Below are 27858 nucleotides of genomic sequence, written 5' to 3'. Positions count from 1 at the left end.
ACCACCCTTACATTTAGCTACTATTTCTTTAGGTTTTGTAATTTTATAAATAATGAAGTTGTTACTATTGATGAAATTGAGTTCTTTCAGTAGTGTATCAACACAATCAATGGATTGGTAAATATAAATATTTATATATAGACCAATGTAAACATAAACATACATTAATAAAACACTTGGATCATATTAGATTTTATGGCTCCTATAGATTATACTAGGCTAAGACAGAAAGTTATCATTTTCTAATTATATTAGATCATCACTCCTGCTGAGGTTACTTCTGTTAATAGGGAAGCCTTCATAGCTGGAAATAGCAGCTGCTGTGGTCAGCTAAAGCTGGGGGAAAGCATTGGAGCTCATGTAGCCAGACTGCATTGTCATTATTGTAGCACTTGGAGGTAGCTAGCTGGGGATTAAAAGAGGAAGGGGTGGCACTGGTAGCCAAGAGATTTAATTAGACTTTTGTGCTTTTAGACATATTGTATTTTTTTCTTTCTGGAGTGAGAGTATGAGCTAGGTGAGCCCTTATGACTGGAAAAGGTACTAGCACTCTGAGTTCTTTAGGCAGAAATTTACCAGATATGGATATGATCGGGCAAGTGGGGAACAGTGTGTGAGGCTGTCCTTTCTCAAGGTATTTTATGTCCTATAGAAGTATTTAGTACTGTTTTCATGTCACAATGTGTTAGATTTCTAGTAAGGGTCCATTCTGTGATGAAAAGACTTTCAGTGCTCGTATTGAGACTCTGCCCCATCAATCTAGAGTAAATTTGAGAAGTTATGTGCAGTATCATCAAGCCAAACATAATCTTATTTCAAAGTCAATCCATAAAGGAAAAAAATAGACTGGAATGATTGCTTGTGATTAATCTAATCTGGAGGAATATAATTATATTACTTGAAAAAAAGTATTATCCAAGACTCATTCATTCACTTTAAAATCACATTTCATTATTCAAATGAAAGTTAAACAAAAACCTCTGTTTTATTCTTACAAGACAAATCTAAATCCAATAAAATTTTATATGGAGCCAACTGTTGATTATTCATGCTAATATAGTGGAGAGGAGTCATAGTTAACAAGAAATAATGATAATCATAAAAGAAAATGTATATATTAAATTTTCATGAATGATTGCCCCATAAATCTTAAATATAGGACAATGTAGACAAAATATATGTAAGAGTTTGCTGGTTCCTTATTGTCTTTCTAACCCCTTGAGGTGTATTTTACCCTTAGCTTTATCCACAGCCCTCTTTTCCTCTATTTCTGTATGTCTCTTCCTAAGTAAGTATGTTTATTTCCATCACCTCTACTTAGATGGCTTCCCATTCTTTATCTCCAATCTTTATGCCAAAGAGGCTTTTCAGATTACCAATACAGGACTTCTCTACTATCTATTGTTCTTTAAATGCCAGAGTTAATGAAGGTAGGGTTAGTACAAGAGGAAAGAACACTCTTACTTAATGAGGAATGGTATCTAGTCAGCCACTCTGTAGTTTGCATCAGGTCTGATAAGAGCAGTGGCAGCAGGAGCAGTTTCCCACATCAGACTCTGGGCAAATAAAGCTAGCCAATAAATGCCAGTCTGTCCTTGAACACAACAAATAAAATGTATACTCTTTGTCCAGTTTACTAACAAATCTTTTCCCTTGGAACTGAAGTCTTGTTCCTTACAACCAAAACTTTGCTCCTTGCCAGCTCCCTCTTAGATCTTGACTTTTCCTAGAGCCATTTTCTGTCTCTGACCAGCTTTACCTAAACACTTGTCTCATTTGGCCTTGTGTGCTCAAGGTCCTTTGACCAAAAAATTCTGTTTTTTCTTCCTTCTTGTCCTTGGGATCAATGAGGGTTCAGCTCACATCATGGGCTCTATTCAGTCATATTCTTCATCTAATCCTGCCCAGTCCCTAGGGACCAAGCCAGAAAGAGAAGTAAAATTGACCATATCCCAAATCTAGCTTATTACTTTTTACTCACACTAATTCCTTATTACCATCATTAGGGGAAAAGGTAGTTAAGGAGGCTGTGGAATAAAGAAGGTTCCCTCCCACTTCTCCCTACCTAGTCCAGCAGATTACACATCAGACCTATAGAATTCATGCTCCAATGTCTGGGGAAGTTAATCTACTCCAGGGTTGAGCCACTACATCTAGCTTACTCCAGACCAGATCAGACTATGCTTCACATTCTATCCAGCTGTCCCAGAAAGCCATCTTGCTGTCTACTTTCCTGCCATAGTCTTAGCTCCTTCCCGCTCCCTTCATTTTCAAATCTTGCTCTGGGCACAATAATCATATCAATAGTATCATCAGTTTTGGAAAGATTATTGATTGACTTTTGGATTATTTCACTATTTCTTTTTATTTACTTATTTAAGTTTTAACATTCATATTCAAAAAATTTGGGGTTCCAAATTTTCTCCCCTTTTGTCCTCCCACCCCACCCAAAACACCGAGCATTCTAATTGCCCTTATCACCAATCTTCCCTCTCTTCTATCATCCCTCCCTTCCATTGTCCCCATCTTCTCTTTTGTCCTGTAGGGCCAGACAACTTTCTATACCCCATTACCTGTATTTCTTATTTCCTAGTAGCAAGAACAGTACTCAACAGTTGTTCCTAAAACTTTGAGTTCCAACTTCTCTTCATCCCTCCCTCCCTACCCATTCCCTTTGGGAAGGCAAGCAATTCAATAGGCCATATCTGTGAAGTTTTGCAAATGACTTCCATAATAGTCATGTTGTGTAAGACTAACTATATTTCCCTCCATCCTATCCTGCCCCCTTTTGCTTCTATTCTCTCTTTTGATCCTGTCCCTCCCCAAGAGTGTTGACTTCAGATTGCTCCCTCCTCCCATTGCCCTCCCTTCCATCATCCCCCCCCACCCTGCTTATCCCTTCTCCCCCACTTTCCTGTGTTGTAAGATAGGTTTTCATACCAAAATGAGTGTGCATTTTATTCCTTCCTTTAGTAGAATGTGATGAGAGTAAACTTCATGTTTTTCTCTCACCTCCCCTCTTTTTCCTTGCACTAAAAAGTCTTTTGCTTGCCTCTTTTATGAGAGATAATTTGCCCCATTCCATTTCTCCCTTTCTCCTCCCAATATATTTCTCTCTCAGTGCTTAATTTCATTTTTTTAAGATATGATCCCATCCTATTCAATTCACTCTGTGCTCTCTGTCTCTGCGTGTGTGCGTGTATATGCGTATGCATGTGCATGTGCGTGTGTGTGTGTGTGTGTGTATAATCCCACCCAGTACCCAGATACTGAAAAGTTTCAAGAGTTACAAATATTGTCTTTCCATGTAGGAATGTAAACAGTTCAACTTTAATAAGTCCCTTATGACTTCTCTTTGCTGTTTAGCTTTTCAAGCTTCTCTTCATTCTTGTGTTTGAAAATCAAATTTTCTTTTCAGCTCTGGTCTTTTCATCAAGAATGCTTGAAAGTCCTCTATTTCATTGAAAGACCATTTTTTCCCCTGAAGTATTATACTCAGTTTTGCTGGGTAGGTGATTCTTGGTTTTAGTCCTAGTTCCTTTGACTTCTGGAATATCATATTCCAGGCCCTTGTATCCCTTAATGTAGAAGCTGCTAGATCTTGTGTTATCCTGATCGTATTTCCACAATACTTGAATTGTTTCTTTCTAGCTGCTTGCAATATTTTCTCCTTGACCAGGGAACTCTGGAATTTGGCCACAATGTTCCTAGGAGATTCTCTTTTTGGATCTCTTTCAGGCGGTGATCGATGGATTCCTTGAATGCTTGTTTTGCCCTCTGGTTCTAGAATCTTAGGGCAGTTTTCCTTGATAATTTCATGCAAGATGATGTCTAGGCTCTTTTCTTGATCATGGCTTTTGTGTAGTCCCATAATTTTTGAATTGTCTCTCCTGGATCTATTTTCCAGGTCAGTTGTTTTTCCAATGAGATATTTCACATTATCTTCCATTTTTTCATTCTTTTGGTTTTGTTTTGTGATTTCTTGGTTTCTCATAAAGTCATTAGCCTTCATCTGTTCCATTCTAATTTTGAAAGAACTATTTTCTTCAGTAAATTTTTGAATCTCCTTTTCCATTTGGCTAATTCTGCTTTTGAAAGCATTCTTCTCCTCATTGGCTTGTTGAACCTCTTTTGCCAATTGAGTTAGCCTATTTTTCAAGGTGTTGTTTACTTCAGCATTTTTTTGGGTCTCCTTTAGCAAGGTGTTGACCAGCTTTTCATAGTTTTCTTGCATCTCTCTCATTTCTCTTCCCAGTTTTTCATCCATGTCTCTAACTTGATTTTCAAAATCCTTTTTGAGCTCTTCCATGGTCTGAGCCCATTGAATATTTATTTTGGATGTTTGGGATACAGAAGCCTTGACTTCTGTGTCTTTCCCTGATGGTAAGCATTGTTCTTTCTCATCTGAAAGGATGGGAGGAGGTATCTGTTCACCAAGAAAGTAACCTTCTTTGGTCTTATTTTTTTCCCCCTTTTCTGGGCATTTTCCCACCTAGTGACTTGACTTCTGAGTTTCCTCTCCACACCCACCTGGCCTCCAGATCTGCCCAGCCAGCACTTGGGGACTGAGTTTCAAATGCTGCTTCCCAGCCTCAGGGCTTTTGGCGGGGGCAGGGCTGCTATTCAGTGTGAGATTAAGTTCAGGTGCTCAGGTGGGGGCAGGGTCACCACAGGGGGCTCAGTTCCCTCAGGGGGTTTAAGTGGAGACCTTCAACCATGGATCTGGGCCCCTCCCTGCTTTGGGAACCCCTGTCTGCTGCTGCCTCTGCTGCTGCCTCCCGAGGGGGCCTGAGTTATGGAGACACCCTGCTCCGCTCGGCAAGCTGAAAAGACCCTCTCACTGACCTTTGGTGCCTGTGGGTGGAGGAGGGACCTGTGCTGCTGGAGATTCCATCCCTGAAGTCTGCTCGGATTGGCTCCTCTTGGTATCGCTCGGCTGAGGCAGGGCTGGGCTCTGCTCCAGGTCCGGGGTGTGATGGACCTTTGGTGTTGGTTTTTCAGGTCTCTCTGGAACAGAAATCTCCTCCACTCCATTGTTCTGTGGCTTCTGCTGCTCCAGAATTTGTTGGGAGTTCTTTACAGGTATTTTATGGGCTGTGGGTTAGGAGTTAGCATATGCGTATCTTTCTACTCTGCCCTATTTCACTATTTCTGTGATTCCCCAGATGAAAACTCAAAGCTACATTTTTTCCTACTTCTCTGTCCCCATTAAAGTTTAAGTTCCTTAAGGGCAGTGATTGTCTTGCTTTATGTCTTCTCAGTACTTAGTACAGTGTCTTGTAAACACTTAATAAATGCTTTCCTTCCTATATCTCACCCTCCCTGTTTCTTCCTTCCTTCCTTCCTTCCTTCTTTTTCTTCCCTCCCTCCCTCTCTCTTTCTTCTTTACTCTTTGTTCAAGACCCAGCTTGAATCCCAGGTTCTTCAGGAGGTCTTTCTAGGTTGTCTTTCCTACCTCTAGCTTCTAGTACCTTCTCTGATATTATCCATCATCTACTCTGTATAAATCTTGTATGTGCCTAGTTATTTATGTATTGCCTTCTCCGTTACCTACTCCCTGCAAACAGTCTCAATGTTAAGTTAAATGCTTAGGTAAGGCTATGGAAAAATGATTTGGTTTGCTACAATTCCTCATTCTTCTTGTCTTTTATGAGTGCACTTATCCCATTGACAATCATAGTTATGATAGCTAATTTTGGCTTTCCCTTCATCAGATCTTAAGCTATTAATAATAAGATAATGAAATGTGTTTTAAGGATTTGCTGCACATTTCGCTTGATACAGTATATCCTGGAAACACATCCCACTCCTATCTAGCCTAGTCCCAAATCATTGGTTCTTCTTTCCTCTTCTCTTTAATAAGTCTAACATTCCCATGTTTCTTTGTTTTTTGTTTGCAATAATACCTTCTTGACACTACCATAAAATTTAGATATACAGCTTTCCATTTCATATCCAGGCCAGTCTTCTTATTTTATTCTTCCCTATCTGGGGGTATTCCACAAGGTTTTATCATAGACCCTTTCCTCTTCTCCCTCTCTCTTTATAATCTCATCATAAATTCCATGTATTTAACTATCATCTCCATGAAGATGACTCCCGGATCTACATGCCTAGTTTCATTCTTGTGTCATCAATTGCACGTTTCAAACTCAGCATCCTGGAAACCTGTTTCATTCCTGGTATCTAAATCTGAGCTCATTATCTTCCCCACTAAATATTCTGCTCTTTCAAATGTCTATATTTCTAATGAAGGCAACATAATTTTTCCAGTTTCATAACTTTGGCATTATACTGGACTCCTCAATGTCCTTCATCCCACGTATTCAATCAGTTGCTAAATCTTATCATTTCTACCATCTCTCACATCCAACCTCTTCTCTTAATTCCCATATTTATTGTCTTAGTTGGGGTCCTCATCATCTCTGGCCTAGGTTATTGCAATAATCTCCCATTTGGTCTCCCTGCCTCAAGTCTTTTACCACTCTCATCTATTTTACCCACTGTTACCAAAGCAATTTTTCTTAAGGGTAAATCTGACACTGTGACTCCCTGACTCTCCTACTCCACCAACTGGGATTAAATGTAAAATTATTTGCTTAGTTTTTAAATCTCTATACAATTTATCTTTCTAGTTGAATTAAAAATTATTTTTCCTCATGCATGCTACAATTCAGTCAAGATGGCTTTTTCAACCCCTTCTCATTCCTAAGCCATAGCTGTTCACCATCCTTTAATTTTCCACATTTTCATCTCTCCTGCATCCCTCTCTGTTTAAGATGCATTTTTGGAGTTTATTGACTCTCTTTTTGAGTAACGTCTACATTGGATTCTTCTTACCTGTTGGCATCGTGTCAATTCTAACAATCTGTACTTTTTAAATTAGCTTTTGTATTTCCAGGAAATTTTCTTTTCTGATTTCCCAAAATGTAGATATTCAGGCTTTTTGTTTCATCATGTGTTTCTAGGAGTACTATAATTCTTTGACTATCTTGTCAAGTTTTATCTTCTAAAAATCATTGTCCTAGCACAATGCTTGACACAAAATAACTACTTAATAAATACTTGTTTCCCTCCCTTCTTCTCTCCTTCCTTTCTTCCTTGTTCCTTCCCTGCCTCTTTTTTCCCTCACTCCTTTCCCCTTTCCCCTCTTTCTCTCCTTCCCTCCATTCTTCTCTTTCTTCTTCAATCTCTCTCTCACTACTTCTTCCATCCTCCCATCCCCTATCTTACCTTCTATCTTACTTTCCTTAGACTAGCTTGTTCTGTTTCTGAGTATATATCAATCTCAGAGTTGTTTGTGTTAGACTGTAAGTTCTCTGCGTGGAGGGATGTTTCTCTTCTGTTTTTTACTCTCCTGCTCTTAGTACCACTTGGCACGTAGCCAGCATTTAATAAATACTATTGATTGATTGTTAATCACAGAATCCCAGAGTTGGAAAGGACCTGAAGATCATCTAGTCTAGCTTTTGCCTGAAGTTTGAGTCTTGTGTCTCATGTGAATTAGATTTGATCTTTCAGATATTCCTGTTTTGTGTTTCCCAATATTTGGCTATGATTTATATCCTAAACTCACACCCAAGTCTTCTACATCCTTAAACAGCCTTCACTAGATTCTACCATGCCTGACAACTTTTACCCTTTATCTCATCTTGCCTTTATATCTAAACTTCTTTCAAGAGTCATCTGTACTTGATGTCTACACATTTCTCTTCTCTTCTCCCTCTCTTCTAAACCCTCTGCAGTCTGGGTTCATCATTCAGCTGGGACTTCTCTCTCCAGAGCCAGTCAGTCAGTAAGCATTTACCAAGTACCTACCATGTGCCAGGCACTATACTTAAGGCAAAATCGCTGTTGATCTCATAATTGGCCAATCTTATGGTCTTTTTTTTCCAATTCTCCTTCTTGACTTTTCTGCTTCACTTGGTGCTGTTGACTAACTTCTTAATTTTCCTGACTCCCTGAGTTTTTGTTTAGCTCTCTTGCTAACTCTCTGGCCACTCCGTTTTCTGTCGTAGGCTCTTTTTGTTTTTGTTCTTTATACTCTGTCATTTAGTGATCTCACCAGTTTCCATGGCTTCGGTTATCTCCATGCAGATGATTCCCAGATTTATTTAGCCCTATTCTCCTTCTTAAGCTTTGGTACTACATCATTAATATCCTATTTCACATTTCTAACTGGATGTGCCATTGACACCTCCAGCTTAACATGAACAAAACAGAACTCATAACTTTTCCCTCGAGACCCTTCCTTCCTTGAAACTCCCTTCTTACTCTTGAAGATATAGCCATTCTTCCAATCTCCTATGTTTGCAGCCTTGCTTCTCTTAATCACCTCATACAACCAATCGATTACTGACTGAATCACAGGATTTCTTTTTGTTTTTTGCATATATCCTCTTCTCTCTACACACCCAGACAACCCTGGACTTCAGGCCCTCGTCATCTACATGGACTATTAGAACAGTCTTCTTTTTTCTTTGGAAAGTTTTAATTTTAAACTGAAGATATAGAATGCAAAACTGCAATTTTATATGAAGCCCTGAATTTCCATTTTTAAGAGTGTAAAATAAATTATTCATAATACTTTTAAAACTACCTGCTTGTGGGGGCTTTCTTTTCTTTACTGCCTACTGTTTTTTTTCCAAGTGTAAGAAATGTTTCAATTCCTCTCTTTCTTCTTCTCGTGCTTCTTCTCCTCCTCCTTCTCTTTTCCCTTCTTCCTTCTATTAGTTTTTTCTTTTCTTTCCAGAACTATATTTCAAGAAATCAGAAATGAAAACCATGCAGGACAAAAGTAAATTGTTCCATGTTCTTGAAAAAAAAAAACAACTGGTTGATTGTTGTCCTTCATAATGATATTCAAAACCAACAGTTTCTTTTTTCAAGAACATGGAACAATTTACTTTTGTCCTGCATGGTTTTCATTTCTGATTTCTTGAAATATAGTTCTGGAAAGACAAGGTTTTAAAAAACCCTTTGTGTTTTAAATAGACCTACTTATCTCTACCTTAATATTCAAATCACTTTGGCTTTCATTGAATACCCAGTAATATCCCCAGCCCAAGCCTCTTTGACTCATTGTTTAGGTTGTTATGCCTTAGAATGAGTGTAAATAGCAACAGTTTTCTGTTTTAGCCCCAAATTCTGAGGGTCTACCCCTTCTAGATTGATATCTCTTTGATTGTAAATTGAGTTATCTTTTCTCTCAACTCTTATCCAATCCTCAATCATTGAATGGGCCTGGTCTCAGACAAACTGAAACCCGAGAAAAACTTTAATTTAGAAAGGTCAAGGTCACCCACTTCATCTTGGGCCACCCCCAGTTGTCTTGACCTTTGTCTTGCCACTGGACTTCAGTGAGTGAAGGAGAGAGTGTGAATGATAACTTTGTGCATCTCTGCCTCACTTGCATCCAATTCATGTGCAAGTGAAGACATCACCCTCTTGGTATCACTGATCCTCTTTGAGAATGAAGGACAAATAACAAGAACCATTCCTCTCTTAGTCCTTAATTTAAAACCAAGAGAAAGGAAAAGAAAAACTTATAACAAATAAATATAGTCTTGGAAATCACATCTCTACACAGTAGTCAAGTCCAAAAAGGTCTGACTGTTCTCTCAGGACATGTATAGCATGGTACTCACAGGTACTCTGGAGTCAAGTTATTGCTTTAATGAGAGCAGTAAAGTTTTTTAAGGTTGTTTTTCTTTTCAAAGTAATTTTCCTCACACGAATTATTTACCTATTCTTATTTCACTTTGCTTCAGCTTATACTATCCAAGATTCTCTGCAATCATCTCTTTTATCATTTCTTATTTAAAAATATTCCCTTATATTCATATACTCTAGTTGGTTCTGTTTTTCCTTAATTGTATTGGGGCAGTCTAAGGAGCCTTCTTAGATTCGGTTTCATTTGATTCTTGTTACCTTGACCCTTCTTCTATGTTTACATATTTTCATTTTCATGTACCCCCATTCAAAATAGTTAGCAAGTTTCACTGCCTTTTTGCTCCTGTCTATTCTGTTTTTAGCTTTTCTTGTCTTTCCTCTCTTAAAACTCCTCAGAACAGAATGACTGCCTCCAGGTTTCCTGTTTTTCTCATTTATTTTGCTCAGTATCTTTTGAAAGTATTAAAGTTCTAAGGTGACACTTCTCCACGCATTCAAATGTTAGCACTGTACAGGGTGTCTCAAAAGTTTTCGTTTCTGTCTTTAAGTTTTAACAGCTTAACATTACATTAATACTTTTGGGATAAACCTGTATCTCTTAATTTGATCAAATGCATTTACCTTTCTAAAATTTTTGGATTTCCATGTTTGTGTTTTATTTTTTAAAATAAATTTTTATCGACAAATCTATATATATGTAAGTATACATATATATACACACATATATACATACATATATACATATATATGTATATGCATATACATATATATGCACATATCACCATAGTTTCTTCCACTATCTGCCCCCTTCTTCTTCTCAGGGAGCCATACTCTGTAACAAATAATATTAAAAACAATAAAGAGGAAAGATCAGCTTAATTGGTCAAGATATTAGAAACATCTGAAAATGTTCAATGTACTACACTTATGGATCTCCCACCTCTTCAAAGGGGTGGGTAAGTCTTCTTATATCCCTTCTTTCAGCCATGTTTATTCTTTATAATTATGCAACATTCACCTTTGTTTTTGCATGTGATTCTTTCCTTTTACATTGTTGTAGTCACCGTGTCAATTATTTTCTTGACTCTCCTTACTTCAGTCTGTATCAGTCCTTGTGGATATCTCCATGCTTCTCTGTATTCACCAGATTCATTTTTTTTTGTTTCAGCATATTAATATTCCATTACTTTTGTGTATCATGGTATGTCCAGTCTTTTTTCAATTGATGAGTATACTCAACTTTGGTCTTTTCATCCAAAATAATTAAAAGTCCTCTATTCCATTAAAGAACTGTATTTTTTCCCCTGCATTATTCTACTTAGCATTGCAGGGTAAGTTATATTTGGCTGTACACCTATGTATTTTGCCTTTTTGGCATATATTCCTGCTTCATTTCTTATTTTCAGTAGAAGTTTCCAGGTTTTATGTGGTCCTGACTATAGCTTTTTGGTTCTCAAACTGCTTCTTTTTAAATGCTTGTAGGATGTGTGTGTGTGTGTGTGTGTGTGTGTGTGTGTGTGTGTGTGTGTTTTAAATGTGGAAGCTTTGAATTTTGGGTATGATAATCTTGGGACTTTTTCTTTTGAGATTCCTTTTAAGAAGTGATTGGTATATTCTTTTCATCTTAGCTTTGCCCCCTGTTGTTAGTAGCTCTGGGCAGTTTTCATTTATGATTTCTTAAAATGTAACATCCAGGATTTGTGTGTGTGTGTGTGTGTGTGTGTGTGTGTGTGTGTGTGTGTGTGTGTGTGTGTGTGTGTGTTTAAAACATGGAGACAGCTAGGTGGTATAGTAGACAGAATGCTGGGCCTGGAGTCAGAAATACCTGACTTCAAATTTGACTTCAGACACTTATTAGCTCTGTGATGCAGACCAAGTCATTTAATTTTTGTTTGCCTTAATTTCCTCAGCTATAAAATGGGGATAACAATAGTACCTAATGTACAGTGTGTTTGTGAGGATTAAATGAAATAATAAAGTGGTTAGCACAGTGCCTAGAACATAGTAGGTACTGAAAAAAATACTTGTGTCCTCTTATTTTCGTGGAGCTGAATGAGTCTTAACTTGTCTCTCCTTAATATATTTTTCAGGTCAATTTTTGATATTAGATATTTAGCATTTTCTTCTATTTTTTTCATTCTTTTTTTTTATTCTTTTCATTCTTGTGGTATTTTAATATTTCTTGTTCTCTCCTATGGAGTTATTGATTTCTGTTTGATCTGTTTTTAGTTTTCAAGGAGGTAATTTCTTTGGCAAAGTTGACCTCTTTCTCTCCTAAGGCATTTCTTTCCTCCATAGGTTTAATTTTAATTTTTTATTTCTTCATTTCTTCTAAGAATGCATGTAATTCCCTTGTGGAAAACCATTTGGTTTTTTCCCCCCATTTGAGTTGTTACTTTCAGTTAAGGTGTTACCCTCTCCTTTTGGGGAATCACTATATTTGCAAAGATTTTTGATAATGTTTTGTGTTTTCTTTTATTTATTCATCCATCCATCTTTAGTTCTTGACTTGGAGCTTTGTGCCAAGGTCAAGTTTTGCTCTCAGCTGTACTTTTGGATGGAATGGTTAACGCTGCTTGGTCGCAGTTCATATCCCCTGAGTTATTGTGCTGACCTCTCCCTCCTAGGGTTAGACCATCCTGGATATTTGGGATTCAGAGCCCCAGATCTTCCAGGCTCACCCTGACATCTCAGGTCAGAACGTTAGGGAACTCAAGGCCCCTGGACTTAGCAAGCTCTGGTTTGAGGGCAGTGGTGCTTTTTCTCTCTGGTCACTGTCAATTCTGCCTTTGTTGTCTTTTGATGGGCTACACGTGTTCTGCCTTTTAGAGGCTTCCCTTTCATATTGCCCATGGGTCTCTGGCTAACTTTTGATTCAGCTCTGGAGTAGAATATGTCCCTTATTGTAGCTTATCATTGGATTTCTTGATTATCATTCAACCCATGTGCATGTTAGGGTTTTGCTAAAATAAGTATAGAGGAGTTGGATTTTCTGCCTTATACTTTTGAAAAGATGGCTTTTAGTTGGACAGCCTTCCTTAAGTCTCTTTCTGTTGTAATGTATTATAATATGTCCTACAAACAGCTGCCAAAATCAACTTCCTAACCTTCAAATCTAACCAGCTTACCCTTCAACTTCCTTTCCCCCATACAATAAATTTGGGTGTCTCTCTATATGCCATGACTAAAGATATTATCATATATTATTTAACTCTCTGTTTGGTGTTTAAAACTCCTCACCACCTGGATCCTTTCTACCTTAACACTTCTTCAAGGATGGGACTTCAATATTTTTTTAATTTGTTCATTTATCACTGCGCCTGGTATATAGTGTTGAATTAATGTTTGTTGACTGATCTATCCTATCTTTTTGCATTCAGTAATGAAGAAAGTTATTTTTAATATAACATCTAAATTTTCTGTTGCATGCGTTATCAATTACCATTATTTAGGATTTAAAAGGCATATTGCTATCTATAGCTAAAGTTTTCCATTAAAATAGGGTGTAGGGCAATACTCAAGACACTACTCTTTCTTGTGTCTTAATTTTTACAATAACCACAGAAAGTGGCAACAGACAGATTTTTCACACAATTGTCCTACAAAATGGGAAACATGCTAATTCATCTTCAAACACTAAGTTTTAGGTTGATTTTCTAATAGTATAGAATATTAGTAAAGGGTCCATATAAACTCTTCAGTCTTAGATAATTGCTGGAGATATTATGAAGCAAAAAATCATATTTTGTAATGTTTTTAAATAAAGGTAAATCTGGTTCTTTTCACAGTGACTTGTGTAAGCTGAATGACATCACTGAAGAAACTTATTATCATAAAGTTTTTGGTTTTTAAATAGATATGAAATATGAGAGTATAGATAACGTGCAATTAGGGAATGGTAAAAGATCTACATCTTTAGCAGATTAGGAAACATTCCAGTTTTAGAGTTGATTTGGAAAGTACTTAGATTAAAGTGACTATTATGTAAAATCTTGTTAGTTTTTTTTCATAATGAAGGCATAGTTATACTTTTAATTTGGTAAATCCATTGCAAAATGTATTTAACAATTACTTTTGTTAACCATCACGTTATTTTAAATACAATCAAAGTGACCTTTTAGGTCTCTCTCTCTTTCTCTCTTTGTTTCTCTCTTTCCTTCTCTCTGTCTCTCTTTCTTTCTTTTCTTCCCTGAAACCTTCTACCCAGGGCACTCTGAAGCCCACAGATTGAACAACAATGGGTCCCTGCCCAAGTTCCACTCAATGGCTGTTTTTGGACCCTCCTGGCTTAGAGTGAATGCCAATAGTAACTGTTTCTCTTTGAAACAACAACCCTGCTTGATTGATTGATTGATTTCTTTTCTATTTAAAGGGGCCATCCCCTGACTACTTTTAAAGAGGCCTATTCACTGAATGGGCATTGCCTCATTTTAAGTGAGTATCTGAAAAGACCTTAGCCTAAAAGGCCAAGGTCTCCCATTGTATCCTGGGCCATCTCCAATCATCCTGATGAATATCTGGTCACTGGATCCAGATGACTCTGGAGGAGAAGTGAGGATGGTGAACTGCACAGCCCTCCCTCACTCAAAACAAAGTTAATTGCAATCCACGTCATCATTTTTCTGATATCATGGTCCTCTTCGAAAATGAAGAATGAACACAGCAACAATTCTGTGGACAATTCATTTTGTAGTTGCTTCTGCAGAACATGAACCATGTTTTAGATATTCTATAAAAGCAATAAAGAGTACCTCAGGCTCTTCTACACAACAGTTATCCACCTAAGTAATCATAATGTACCCTATGAGGTTGAAATATTGTCCAAATGTAGTGATAATGATACCTAATATTTATGTAAAGTTTTGAGGTTTTCAAAGAGCTTTACATAGGTTGTGATATATGTGATATAACCCTGGGATGTAGTGCTATTATTATCCCCCTTTTGTAGATGAAGAAACTGATGATAGTGAGAGAGGTGGAATGAATTGCTTAGGGTCATACAGCTAGTTAATAAGGGCCTGAAGTCATTACTTTGAATTTATATTCAAGTGCTTCTGATTCCAAGTCTGGTACTCCACTGACCGACCATGTCCTAGTTGCCAGTACTGTGTCAGGATAGCATTAAACTTTAATATTGCTCTTAGGATCGTTAAGATCATAGCTCTAGAACTGAGAGAAAATTTAGAGCTTGCGATCCAACTGCTTCATCTTATAGAAGAAGAGCCTGACATCTAAAGAATTGTCTGAAGTCAGAAAGGCAATGGTAAATGACAGAGCTGGGTTTCGAACTTATGTCTCTTGACTCCAAATCTCTTGGCTTTCCCAGAATACCACATACAGCCAAAATTTGGGTCCAAGTAATAGATGGCCAAGTCCATTCTCCTTTCTAATTATAAAAATAAAATAATAATAGCATAATAGTAATAACATTTTTATAGTGATCTAAGGTTTGCAAAGCACTCTCTATATTATCTCATTTGATCATTATTTTCACTATATCACCTTCAAGAGTCCTGAATTCATAATGAGAAGGTTAAGCATTTTAAACTGAATGTATGATTTGCTCATTTTTAGCTTCTACGTGAGAGAAATCTGGAATAATATTGTCTCAGAAAATTTTCATAGGATTTTGATTAATTCTTGAGCCTTTCATGACATCCCAAGAATGTAATACTGAAACTTTGATTTCACAGATTATTTGATTGTTTTAAAATATATGTTGTTTTTATGTTTTATGTTCTCTAACACATTGTGTTTATTTTATGTTTTTAAAGACCAGGTGCTATCGCAAGCCTTAGCCATATTTCATAAAAATGAAGAAATTGAGGAGGAATATCTGGAAATACAAACATTTTCTGCAAGTATGGTTAACTTCTTATGGGAAAATAATATTTAAGTTAGATGAAATATATGCAAGACTTTTATTGTAGCCAATACGGAATGTTTAAATGACTGTATAAAAATTGATTTGTAAGCATAGGTGTGTGACTATATTCTGAACAATGTCTGACTTAGACCTGTCTGGTAGTTCAGACTTGCAATTTGAATAAAAAATGAAATGCTTGTAGACTATATAAACTTTAGCAAAAAGAAATTTGTTTAACAACACATGAAAAGGATATTCAGTAAAAATTTGCCATTATTGTGAGCTCATTCGGTAGGGTATGTTGACTTGTATAACAGTAGGAAAATACTTGAGAAACCTTGACTATTTATGCTTTAGGCTTGTATGTCTTTATTTTTGAAGGTATAAATCTCTTTTTTATTTTTTAAATTAAATTTATTTATTTTTTATTTTCACCATTCACTTTTATAAGATTTTGAGTTCTAAAATTTTTCCCGTCTTCCTCTCTCCCTTCCCCTAGACAGGATGCTACACGTAGGCTACACATGTATAATTGTATTAAACATATTTCCACATCACTTATGTTGTGAAAGAAGAATCAGAACAAAAGGGAAAAACCACAAGAAAGAAAAAAGAGAAAATAAGATGCTTCAATCTACATTCATATTCCACAGTTCTTTCTCTGGATGTGGCTAGCATTTCCCACCATGAGTCTTTTGGAATTGTCTTAGATCACTGCATTCCTTAGAAGAGCTAAGTCTATCAAAGTTGGTCATGGCAACACTATGTGCAGTGTTCTGGTTCTGCTAACTTCACTCACTATCAGTTTATGTAAGTCTTTCCAAGTTTTTCTGAAATCCTGTGTCTGTGGTTCTGATTAGCAAAGATGACAAAAAATGAAAATAGCAAATGCTGGAGGGCATATAAGAAAAACAGATACACTAATGCACTGTTGGTAGACTTGTGAACTAGTCCAATTGTTTTGGAAAGAATTTTGACACGGTGGCAAGAGGCTATAAAACTACATACCTTTGACCCAGCAAGATTGCTACTGGGTCTATACCCCAAGGAGATCAAAGAAAGAGGAAAAGGACCCATAAGTACAAAAATATTTATAACAGCTCTTTTTATGGTGATAAAGAATTGGAAATTGAAGGGATGCCCATTAATTAGGAAATGACTGAACAAGTCATGTATGTGAATGTGATGAATGCTGTTGTACAGTAAGAAATAATGAAGAGAATGATTTTTAGAAAAACTTGGGAAGACCTATATGAATTGATACAAAGTGAAGTGAGAATAATGAGAACAATCTAGGTGGTCATAGTGAAACTTTAAAGATAGTCAACTTTGAAAGACTTAATAAACTTGATCAACACAATTATCTACAACAGTTCCAAGGGATCATAAGGAAACATACTATCCACCTCCAGAGAGAGACCTGATGGACTCTTTCTTTGTTTTTTTTGGAGGGGAAGGGCATGGCTAATGTAGGAATTTGTTTTGCGTGACTGTATGTACATACACACATGCACACATACACATACACAATAGGTTTTATTTTTCTTGCTTTCTCATTGAGTGTGGGATGGGAAGGAGGAGGGAATTTGGAACTGGAAAAAAATAAAATTTCTCTGTGCTTCAGAAAGAACAAGGAATCTCTTACAATTGTTCAGGCTGGAGTCTGAAGAAGGGAGGTAATGATTTTGGCAAGGAGTGTGTAGCTAGAAAGGATATTGCAGAAATACAACTCATTGAATGGGGGAGGTGAAGGAGAGGGAAGAATCAAAGGCTTCAAGCCTAAGTGACCAAGAAAATTAAGTCTCATTAACAGAAGCAAGAAAGTTAATTAGGAGCAGGTTTTTTTGGTTTTTTTTTTTGTTTGTTTGTTTTTGTGGAGAGGTAAGAGGGGAAAATATGTCTTAAGTTTGGACATTTTGAGTTTGAAGAGTACTTTGATATATATCCAATAGCCAACTAAAACTACCTCTGGAGCTCAAGGAAGAGTTTGAAATTACAGATATGAGAGATTGATTATTTCTCTCACATATTAGTAGTCAATTATTAAAATTTCTTCAACCTCCCCTTACCCCTTATTTCCATGTCCAGTCTTTCAAGGACTAAGGTATTTCCATGTCCAGTCTTTCAAGGACTAGGGTGATGGAAGATGGGATTAATATTCTCCTCATTTTTGGTATTGCTTCTCCACCCAACTAGATCAGATTTCTAATGTGTGGGATGGGGGTTGGGAGAGGGGAGACTCCAGGCCTATTGTTTTCTGATCCAGCTTGGATGGGGATATAGATTCTTTGTTTAGATTGCCCAAGGCTGGGAGTGGTCTGGATATATGAATAGTCTCTGGATCCTAGAATGACATGATGTCACTTCTCAGTCCCTCATTGGAATGAACTCCTTTCTCTTGTAAAATCCACCTTTCATTAATTGTTAACCAATCAGAGTTGATTGCCATCTTCAGAAACACCCCTCTTCCCTGGGCAAATAAGCTGTGTCAGCCACCATCATGGTCTTTGGCATTTGAGAGTTCCATTGACCTCTTTTTATTAAAATGCTGGAATTATTAATAAAATCATTAATTACTCAGAAATTATATCTCTCCAACTTTTTAAATGTCTAAGGTTTGAGAGTAACTTGCATAGAGATGGTCTTCAAAATCATGAGATAAGGTGGAGGAGAAAATAATGTCTCTCTGCTCAGGAAAATTCAGAGGATATTTACCCCTTTTTATTCACTCTTATTTATATGAGATTGCTGATTGGGATACTGAAGGGAATTGAACTGCTAAGAAGTCCTAGGGGCAGCATTATTGGAGTACTTTTTATATCAAGTGATTAATTAGCAATTTTTTATTGAGTATCTACTTTGTGTGTGGCATATTTCTCTCTATCATTTTAAGGTTTCAAAAAACTAATCTCTCAATAATCCTCTGTGGCAGAAAATGCAAGAACATAGATGAAAGCAGAATATTTTCTAGTTCTTATGGAAATTTTACAGATGCAAATCAGTTGCCACTATGAGAAGACCAAAGGAACCTAGAAAATATCTTAGCCAGAACACTCTTGATCTTGAACTGATGTTGCAGAAATACAATAACCTGTGTCTAGAAGTAGATTGCAAGAGGAGGATGGCATGTATTACATTTGGGATATTGTGCAGTATTTTCTAGACTCCCTAGTTTCTTTCCCCCTGAAAACAAAGGCTTGTTTTTTTCAGCATCAGTATTCTTTGGGATAATTATTAGAATCATAATCACAATAATAATAGTGAAAAAGCCCTATTTGTATAGTATGCTATAGTCTGCAAAATGCTTTACAAGTATGATCTTATTTGATCCTTGCAACAACCTGGGGAGGGTAATTGTATGCTTTCTAACTGCTAAGCACAGAATAACACAATGTATGAGGAATTAAAATTCTGAAACATTGAAAAGATAATAGAAAGATGTATGGTAGACAAAAAAAAAACTGCTGCAAATCCTTAGTGATGAACTGGGCACAAAGAGTCATAAATAATAATAGCTACCATTTGTCTAGTGCTTTAAGATTTGTTAAGTGCTTTGCAAGTAGTATCTCACTTAGAGGTAGCTGGTAGTACCATGGATGGAGTGCTGGACCTGGAGTGAAAAAGAACCTGGGTTTAACCTCAGGTGATTCCTAGCTGTGTGCTTCTGTGCAAGTCACTTAACCTCTGTTTGCCTCAGTTTCCCCAGTTGTCAAATGTGGATAATAATAGTATCTACCTTTCAGAGTTGTTGTGAGGATCAAATGACATGATATATTTTTTTAAAGCACTTAACACAGTGCCTAGCACATGCTAGGTGCTATGTATAAATGTTTATTACCTTCTCTTCTCCTTTCATTTGTTCCTCATAGTAACCCTGGGAGGTCGATGCTATTATTAACCCCATTTTATTGATGAAGTTATTGAGTCTGAGATATTAAGTGACTTGCACAGAGCCTCACAGCTAGTAATGTCCAAAGTAGAATTTAAACTCAGTTCGTCTTGACTTGAGGTACCCAATCCGCTGTGCCACCTTTTATCATCAAAAAAGATTTAGCAAGTCTGAGGGATTCAAGATGAATAGTCTGCATGGCAATGTAATATTAAAATGCCCAGTGGTGGAATTTTTAACCTTTTTTGTGTCATGGACCCCTTTGGCAGTCTGTCAAAGCATATGGACCACTTTTAATTCATTAAATAAAATATATAGAATTACAAAGGAAACCAATTATATTGAAATGCATCTATAAAAAATATTAAAACAGTACATAGAACCCAGGGTAAGAACTGTTGGTATAGAAGTTCTGTAGAGCATGAAAGGATCTCTTTTACAGAATTTATGGGAGAACTTAGAATAGAATCAAACAAGTTGTAAAAGTATTTGTCAGTTGTGAACAGTGCCTGCGGCGAGATTAGCCACACAAGTGATCCACTGACCTATTGTAATATGGGTAGAACATTGTGCTGTGTGTTTCAAAAGATACAGTAAAGAAGAGATGGCATCTGCCTTCAAGGAAGTTTACAACTTAAAAGAGAAAGTAATAGAGAAACACATTAGGAAATCACACTTAATGTCCCTGATGGGTTGTCAATATGGATGCTAACTTTACTTAGGATATATAACACAGAACAGGATGAAGAGGAAGAATGTGTCTGTTATCCACAAAGGTAGATATGGATTCTTAAAGGTTTTCACAACAGCAATATTTTGAAGAGGGTGGTAAGAGGGCTGGCATAGACTTCAAATAGAAAGCAAGAGAAAGTGATATATTGATGCCATCTTCCCAATTAATGATGAATGGGGGGAGGGGTCAAGTTCCTGGTAGAAGAGGGATATGGGGAAATTTGTGTTTTACCATGCATCCTAAGGACACATTTTAAAACAAAATATATTTAACCAAATGTCATAGCACATAGAGGAAAGAATAGATACATTTCCTTGACCCAATGTACCCACCATGATTAGAAGAGGGTACACACACAAGGAGCACATGTGATGAGGGAATATTCATGAAATAGCATTGTAAAGTTATTGTACATGTGTGTGACACACATGTCAGAAAACTCTAGCCGAAGTACATGTGTCCTCAATGCCCTAGTGATAAACTCTTTGAGTTTGCTTTTATTTATTCTTAATCATGTTCTTTTTCCATCTCTAATTCTTGTTGTTTTCCCCTGCCCTCATTTTTCCTTCCTTTCCCCAGCTTAGAAAAGAGTGTGTTAACCATTTCTCTTTGTCTTTTCAACTTAATCCATTCTATTCCCATTACATTAATTTTTAATTTCCCATTCCAATAAATGTTGTTTTCATTCTTCCTCTTTTCTTATTCCTTTCCCTTTTTAGAATATTTTAGAAATGTATTCCCATAGAATTCTAATTCTTGATGTAGGCAACAGGGTAGTCAGATTAGTCAAGAAGCATTTATTAAGTACCTACTGTGTGCCAGGTACTGTGCTAAGCACTTTATAATTACTATTTTATTTGATCTTTGCAACAACCCTGGGAGATGGGTGCTGTTATTATACCTATCTTTCAGTTGAGGAAGCCAAGGCTGACAGACGTTGAGTGACTTGCCTAAAGTTACGTAGTATATCTGTCTCCCTACATTCAGAAGCTTAGAAGTGGGGGACAATATTGAGGCTCATGTTAGAAGCAGGAGAAAGAGGATGAGATGTTGAAAACAGAAAATCAGGATTAAAACCCTCCCCCTCACCAAAATAAAAAGAAAATACCACCCAGTTTACCAGTGGCAGGGTGGTCATGAACATTTGTAAAGTCTAGTAAGAAAGAATGTGAGCCAACACAGGCAGTCACGCAAGCAATACTATGAAGGCCAGAATATTAAATTTAATATTTATGTTATCGACCTTTAGCAAATGTTTGCCTTAGCTGAATACAGACAGGACAAAGTTGGTTTTCTGTAGACAGACTGCAGTGGGAATTTGGGGAGAGGTCCTGTTGGAGACATGAAAGATTTTAGCTAAGCCAATTTAGCCGGAGCTTGATGTAGGAACTAACTGATCTCTTGTTCACAGACAGAGGTAAAAAGACTGCATTGGGCCTATTGAAGTTGTTGAGTGCTCACTGTGACTCCACATTTGATGTCGATAAGGAATTGGAGAAATTAGCAAAGGTTCCAGAAAGTAAGTCCTGCCATCATTTCATGCACAGAATTTTATCGTTGAGCACCATCTCAAGTTGAAATTCAACTCCTTTATTTTATAGATGACAAAACTGAGGCCCAGAGAGATGGATTTATTTACCCCAGATAATCAAGCAATTCTACTCAGTGTCATATTCAGTCCTAGAACTCAGGTCTTTTGGTTCCTTATCCAGATCTTTTAAAAAATAAGTTTTCTTACCAAATATTCAAAAGCATCTAAATTCTGTTGAAATAACCACAAGCCTATATATTAGGAATCTTGAATTCTAGGTTTATTGAGTGTTCAAAATTGATCCTAATTTTATTACAGAATTTTAATGAAACTTTAAATTTTCCCAAATTTGTTTTTTTTCTGCTTTTTTCATATGTAAGATATTAATCATGATATCAAAGAAGTACCAGGGAGATCAGTGAGCATTTATAAAGTGTAATGTATGTGTGTGTATCATATACATACATATATATATGTAATGAGTCATTATTATCCTTGCTTCCCCCACATTTAATTAAACCAATCAAATGCCTTAAGTATAAGTACAACCAGTAGGTTGTTATATTTGTATCAAAACCTACTTATTTCTAGAGGGAAGACCAAAATGGCCATTTTAAGATATTTGTATGGGAGAACAATATGTCATTTTTACTGACTTGTTCCCTGGGATTTTGCTTACCAAGAAAGTGAAATACATTCCTTTATAGGATACAGGTTTTAAATTCACAATCTTTTGAAAGATAGATGTGATTTAAAAAATAGCTAAAATAAATAGATATGCTTTCCAGTTTCAAGAATGTTTAAGGAAGAAACATAGGCTGTTTGAAATAAATTATATTTGTATAGTATGTCAAAGCACTTCTAATAACTGTTTTTGTTTGTTTTTTAAATATCATTTTGCAACAATTGAAAATTCTAATAGATTCAGTTTATGTCATTTAGCAAAACATTAGTTGCATTTACACATACTCAGATTGTGTCTCCTTGGAGATTACTTCTAGCTTTGGTAAAAATAGAAGCATTTAAAACAATATTATTTGGCTCATTAGTCTAATTGGAAGGATGAGTCTACAGCCAGGCTTCTTAAACTTTTTCCACATGTGATCCCTTCAGTTCTTCTTAAAGCCCCAACTGGGGTTGCAACCCACACAGGGTCTTCTATAAGATATAACATGTCTTCAAGGAAGTCTTCCTCATCATAGCATCTTGGTATTCAAAAACATATATGGTTTGAAAGGGAACAGACATAATTTCCTGGTATTCTATGAAGGTCAAATGAAATAAGCATACTGCTATATTCTTGTGGAGGCAGGGAACGTATTGTGCATCTTCATTTTAGGAGAATAGTGATCGTAACTATAATTGGACCATTGGCATTCCCTAGAGCCCATAGTCCTTCAAGTAAGCACTTTGGTAGAGTTGCATGGGCAACTTTGCAATGCTTCTGCAACCTTCAGCCAATTCTGGTCATTTAGGATTAGAATCATTCAGGCACATCAGACTGAGTTGATTGGATAATATATACAGCTTGAATGTTACAGTAAGGCTATCAATCATATTTCACTTGAGACTTCAATCTTCAGAAAGAGAAGGTAGAAAACTAGGTTATTATGAAGAAGAAGGTGACCAGCTATTCCATTTTGTGACATGAGTAATTTGGGCTAGAAATAAAGAACATCTTGCATGCATGAATTGTTGATACATTGTTAGCAATGGAAGATGTAGAATCTCCCTGGGAGTATTGAAAATGGATGAAAAAATACGTTCAAGTATTACAAGGAGAATTTCTCTGGAAGAAAGACTTATACTAAATATTTGTGTTTTATAATTCTATATTTCTATGATTCTGTGAAACCATTCATTTATGATTTATCTTAAACCCTTTATTCAGCATTTCATCCTGCATCACTTGGTATATGACATCCCGCATGGTGATTCTTTTCTGGATTACTGACTTTTCTTTAGCATTGATTTTTTTTTTCTGAATTGCTAACAGCTTAATTTTTAATTCCCCAAAGTTATCTTTTATGTATTTCACTGTTTGTAAAAAGATACTTGGAAGTTGCATTATTAGTGAGTGAAATGCCTCTCATGCTTCCTAATTTTCAGCAAAACAAAATTTATATTTTCATTGTTATGTAACTTTTTAAAAAGTAAACTGAGGCACAAAGTTCCAAACATGATCAATTTATTGACAGAGTGCAAATTTACCAATAAACAGGGTTTTGGCCCCCTCAGAAAAGCTAAGATCCAGAATGAGGGGAATAACTCTCTTTTATAGACAGAACAAGGGGCATCCAGAATAATTGTCAGCCTCATAGATGGGGAAAATAGTATGATTTCTTGAAAGAGCTTGTAGCATCATAGGCATGAGGAACAATATGATTTGCTGGAAATTGGGAATGAGGGGCTGGTAACAATCCTTCCTTCCATCCTCTCACTGAGAAACGTTTATTGTCTGAGTCCACCTGCAAGGATAGTCTAATGATACTGGACCAGACTACCTTGGATTAATATACCAGATTCCCTGGCATCCACCTGCATCCTTTAAGGATAACAGATTTCCTTGAGACAAAAATAGAACAGTGGTTAGCAGGAGAATTGAACTCTTAAACTTATCTCAGGGACAATGAGTGATTTACAGGAAAGCTAAATTTCCAGACTTAACTCTGAGACAAATGAAAAGTGACTTAAGCTGTTAGAAAAATGTCGGCAGCAATACAGAATGAAATCAATAACAAGATAAGATCATTTTGATTTTCCCAATTTTTGCCCCTTTTCCAGTAATGCATGATGATGTTCTCTTGGCCTACCCTACTCGACGAGTGAGTTGTGCTGTGGTAAATACTCCATCACCATGTGTCAACAAAACCATTGGTCACATTGAAGATCTGGAGACAAAGATAGAAGAATGTTTTCAACAGGTACTTCACTGCAAATGCTAAAATAGTTGTAGGTTCTTTTTAAATTTCCATGCAGCTCTACATTTAAAACATTCCAGGAAAATAATTTTCTGAAACTAACATATACCCTTTTATGAATCTATGAACATTGACTCATATTTTTTTTTGCTCATGTGATAATAATAGCTGAGATTTCTATAAAACTTACAGTTTTCCAAAATGCTGTGCATATATCATTAGCTCCTTTGGTCCTCACAGCAACCATGTGAAATAGGTGGTACACATGTTATTCTGTTTTACAGATGAGTAAATTCAGGCTCTGTGAAGTTAATGACTTAGCCAGGAGCACACAGTGAGTAAGGATCAGTGCTAGCATTAAATCCTAGATCTTCAGGTACCATATACAGTACTGTTATACATTTTCTTTTGAGGGTATTTTTAGTCCATGACAGGGAAATTATCTAATTAAAACAGAGCCCTTATTCACCTAAATTCATGCAATCCTAGACTTGTTCTTTATCTAGAAGTAATCACGCTAAGTGGTAATTTCCATAGACTAGTAAATTAAATAATATTTACATTCTTTTTTGAGGGGGTACACTAAGCTGATTAGATGATTAGATGAGTAAATTGATGTATTAAAGGACACTATGCCCTTTGTGATGAGTTATTTAGTTGTAAGGAAATACCTGATGGGTCTGCTGAAAAACAGTATTCTAATTTTGATTGTAGATCTATATACTGTTAAGGACTACCATTGATTATTACTCATTGAGTAAAACTTTGAAAGTTATAACTCTGTAGTGTTTTCAAAATGTAATATTGGAGTAATAGAAAAAAACCAAGATTCTTCATTAATTAGCCGTTTTTTCCCTTGATGAACCAAAACATAGACAGATAAAGGAGGGCAAAGGAAAATGAGGGGAATATGCTTCTTTCTTTTTATCATAGCCTTTGGGCTTCAAGGGCAGGCCAGGGATATTGAAGAATCCTACTGAAGAGGACCTCTTTTGACTCCCAAATCTTCACAGAATCACAGAACTTAATATTTGAAAGGAAACCCAGGTGCCATTTTGACCTAGATGGCTGAACTGCTTTTCTGTTACTGTTGAGGGCATCACCACTATCCTCCCAGTCCCCCCGGCTTCCTGTCTGGGTGTTATGCTGTACTCTTCAGTCTCTCTCACCCCCTGCATCCAGTCTGTAGCCAAAGCCTCTCAGTTACACCTTTGCAACATTTCTTAAATGTCTCATTGTTTCCAATTGTTACTCAGAAAGATTAGACTCATTCTGTGAAGCTCTAGAACAGAGAATTAGAACTGCTGAATTGATATTACCGGGAAGCAAATTTTCAGAATAAAAACCTTGCAACTCTTAACAAGTATATTTGTCCAGAACTATAATAGGCTGCCAATTTAGGAAATGAGGTCCCTGTCTCTGAAAGTGTGCAAGGAGAATCAGGGGGTGAAAAATTGTTAGGGATATTGTAGAGGGGGTTCAGGCATCAGATATGAGGTTACATTCATTAAGTACTTACCAGAACTTGACAGTCACTAGCTGTGTGACCTTGGACAAGTTACTTAACCCCAAATGCCAGTCATCCTGATGAATATCTGGTCACTGGATTCAGATGGCTCTGGAGGAGAAGTGAGGCTGGTGACCTGCACAGCCCTCCCTCATTCAAAACAAAGTCAAGTGCAAGTCATGTCATTATTTCTCTGATGGCATGGTCTTCTTCGGCAACGAAGGACAAACACATACATACATACTGCCATCATTCTAGTTCAGGCTGTTAACACCTCACACTTTTATGACTGCAATAGCCTACTGTTTGATTTCCTTGCTTCAAATTTCTCCTCACTATATTCTACCTTCCCTTAAGCTGCCAAATTAATCTTTCTTTAATTCAGATCTGACCACTCTGTTCAGTAAACTCCATTAGCTGCATATCATTTTCAGGACCAAATCCTCTGTTTAATATTCAAAACCCTTAGCAACCTGGCTCCCACTTCCTTTTCCAGTCTTCCTACATCTTTCTCCTCCCCATATACTCTGTGAACCAGTGATACGCTGACCTCTTTGCTCATCCTTGCACAAGACATTCCATTTCCCGACTCTGGATACTTTCACTGACTGTTACCCATGACTAGAACACTCTCCTTGTCCATCTCAACCTCCTGGATTCCCCGGCTTTCTTCTAGTCTTAACTAAAATCCCACCTTCTATGAGAAGCTCTTCCGAACCCTCCCCCTTAATACTAATGCCTTTCCTCCATGGATGATCTCCATTTTATCCTGTATATGGTTTGATTAGGCGCAGTTGTTTTCACATTGTCTCCTCCATTAGACTATTCTCTATGAGAACAGGGACTCTTCACCTTTGTTTGCATCTCCAGGGTTTAGCATAGTGCCTAGCACATGATAGGCAGTTAATAAATGTTTGTTGACTGACTGAAAGGAATCCCTGCTACACTATGCTGGACAAGTGGTCATCCAACTTCTTCTTGAAGACCCCCAAGGGTGGAAAACCCTCTGCCCAATGACACAGCTCATTGAGCTTTTTGATAATTTTAATTGTCATGAAGCTTTTCCTGGCCTCAAGCCTAAATTTGCTGCATTTTAGATCCTACTCATTTTTCCTGCTTCTGCCATCTGGGGTCAAACAAACCAGGTCCAATCCCTTCTCCACATTATAATTCTTCAGATACTTGAAGAGAGTTCTCACGCATTTCAAGTATTCTTTTCCCAGGGTAAATACCCCCAGCTCTTTGGACTAATCCTCATATACTTAATGCCCAGAACCTTCCTGGTCCTCTCCCCTGCAACTCTCCAGGTTAACAATGTATTTCTTTAACCTTGGTGCCCCAAACTGATCACCACTACTCCAGAGAAGGTCTGGTGAGGGCAGAGGGTAGAGGGATTATCAGGATTATCACCTCCCTATTCCTGAAAGCTGTGTTCCGCAGTAGAGTCCGCACTTTCATTAGCTTTTTATTTTTGGCTGCCTTATCAAACTGCTGAGCAATATTGACCATGCAGTCAATTAAATGAGACCCTTAGATTCTTCTCATTACAGCTACTTTGACCCCCTTTTGTTGTCTTTAGTCTTACTCATCAGTCTAGTTTATTCTGAGTTTTAGCGTTCCTGACAGTTTGGATGGCAATTTTCCATACTTTTTTGCACACCCCAAATTATTTACCCTTGATTTTATCTTTTGTATCTCAATACAGTCCATGTATATGTTTATAGCCATCACATTCTTAA

The 27858-nt window shown here is 36.8% G+C and overlaps 1 protein-coding gene across 2 annotated transcripts in view; it reads left to right on the top strand.

The window, feature by feature from the left end:
• CCDC178 (coiled-coil domain containing 178) overlaps nucleotides 1–27858 on the top strand; it is a 622621-nt gene that overhangs the window by 77158 nt on the left and 517605 nt on the right. For both annotated transcript variants that reach the window (XM_072604506.1, XM_072604507.1), the window contains exons 3-5: nucleotides 15447–15533; nucleotides 21572–21679; nucleotides 24476–24615. In XM_072604506.1, coding sequence (XP_072460607.1) covers nucleotides 15447–15533; nucleotides 21572–21679; nucleotides 24476–24615 — 335 coding nt within the window. The remainder of the gene's footprint in view (nucleotides 1–15446; nucleotides 15534–21571; nucleotides 21680–24475; nucleotides 24616–27858) is intronic.

This window comes from Notamacropus eugenii, chromosome 4, assembly GCF_028372415.1.
Source record: "Notamacropus eugenii isolate mMacEug1 chromosome 4, mMacEug1.pri_v2, whole genome shotgun sequence".
NCBI classification, from domain to species: domain Eukaryota; kingdom Metazoa; phylum Chordata; class Mammalia; order Diprotodontia; family Macropodidae; genus Notamacropus; species Notamacropus eugenii.
This window is presented reverse-complemented; position numbering and strand designations above follow the sequence as displayed.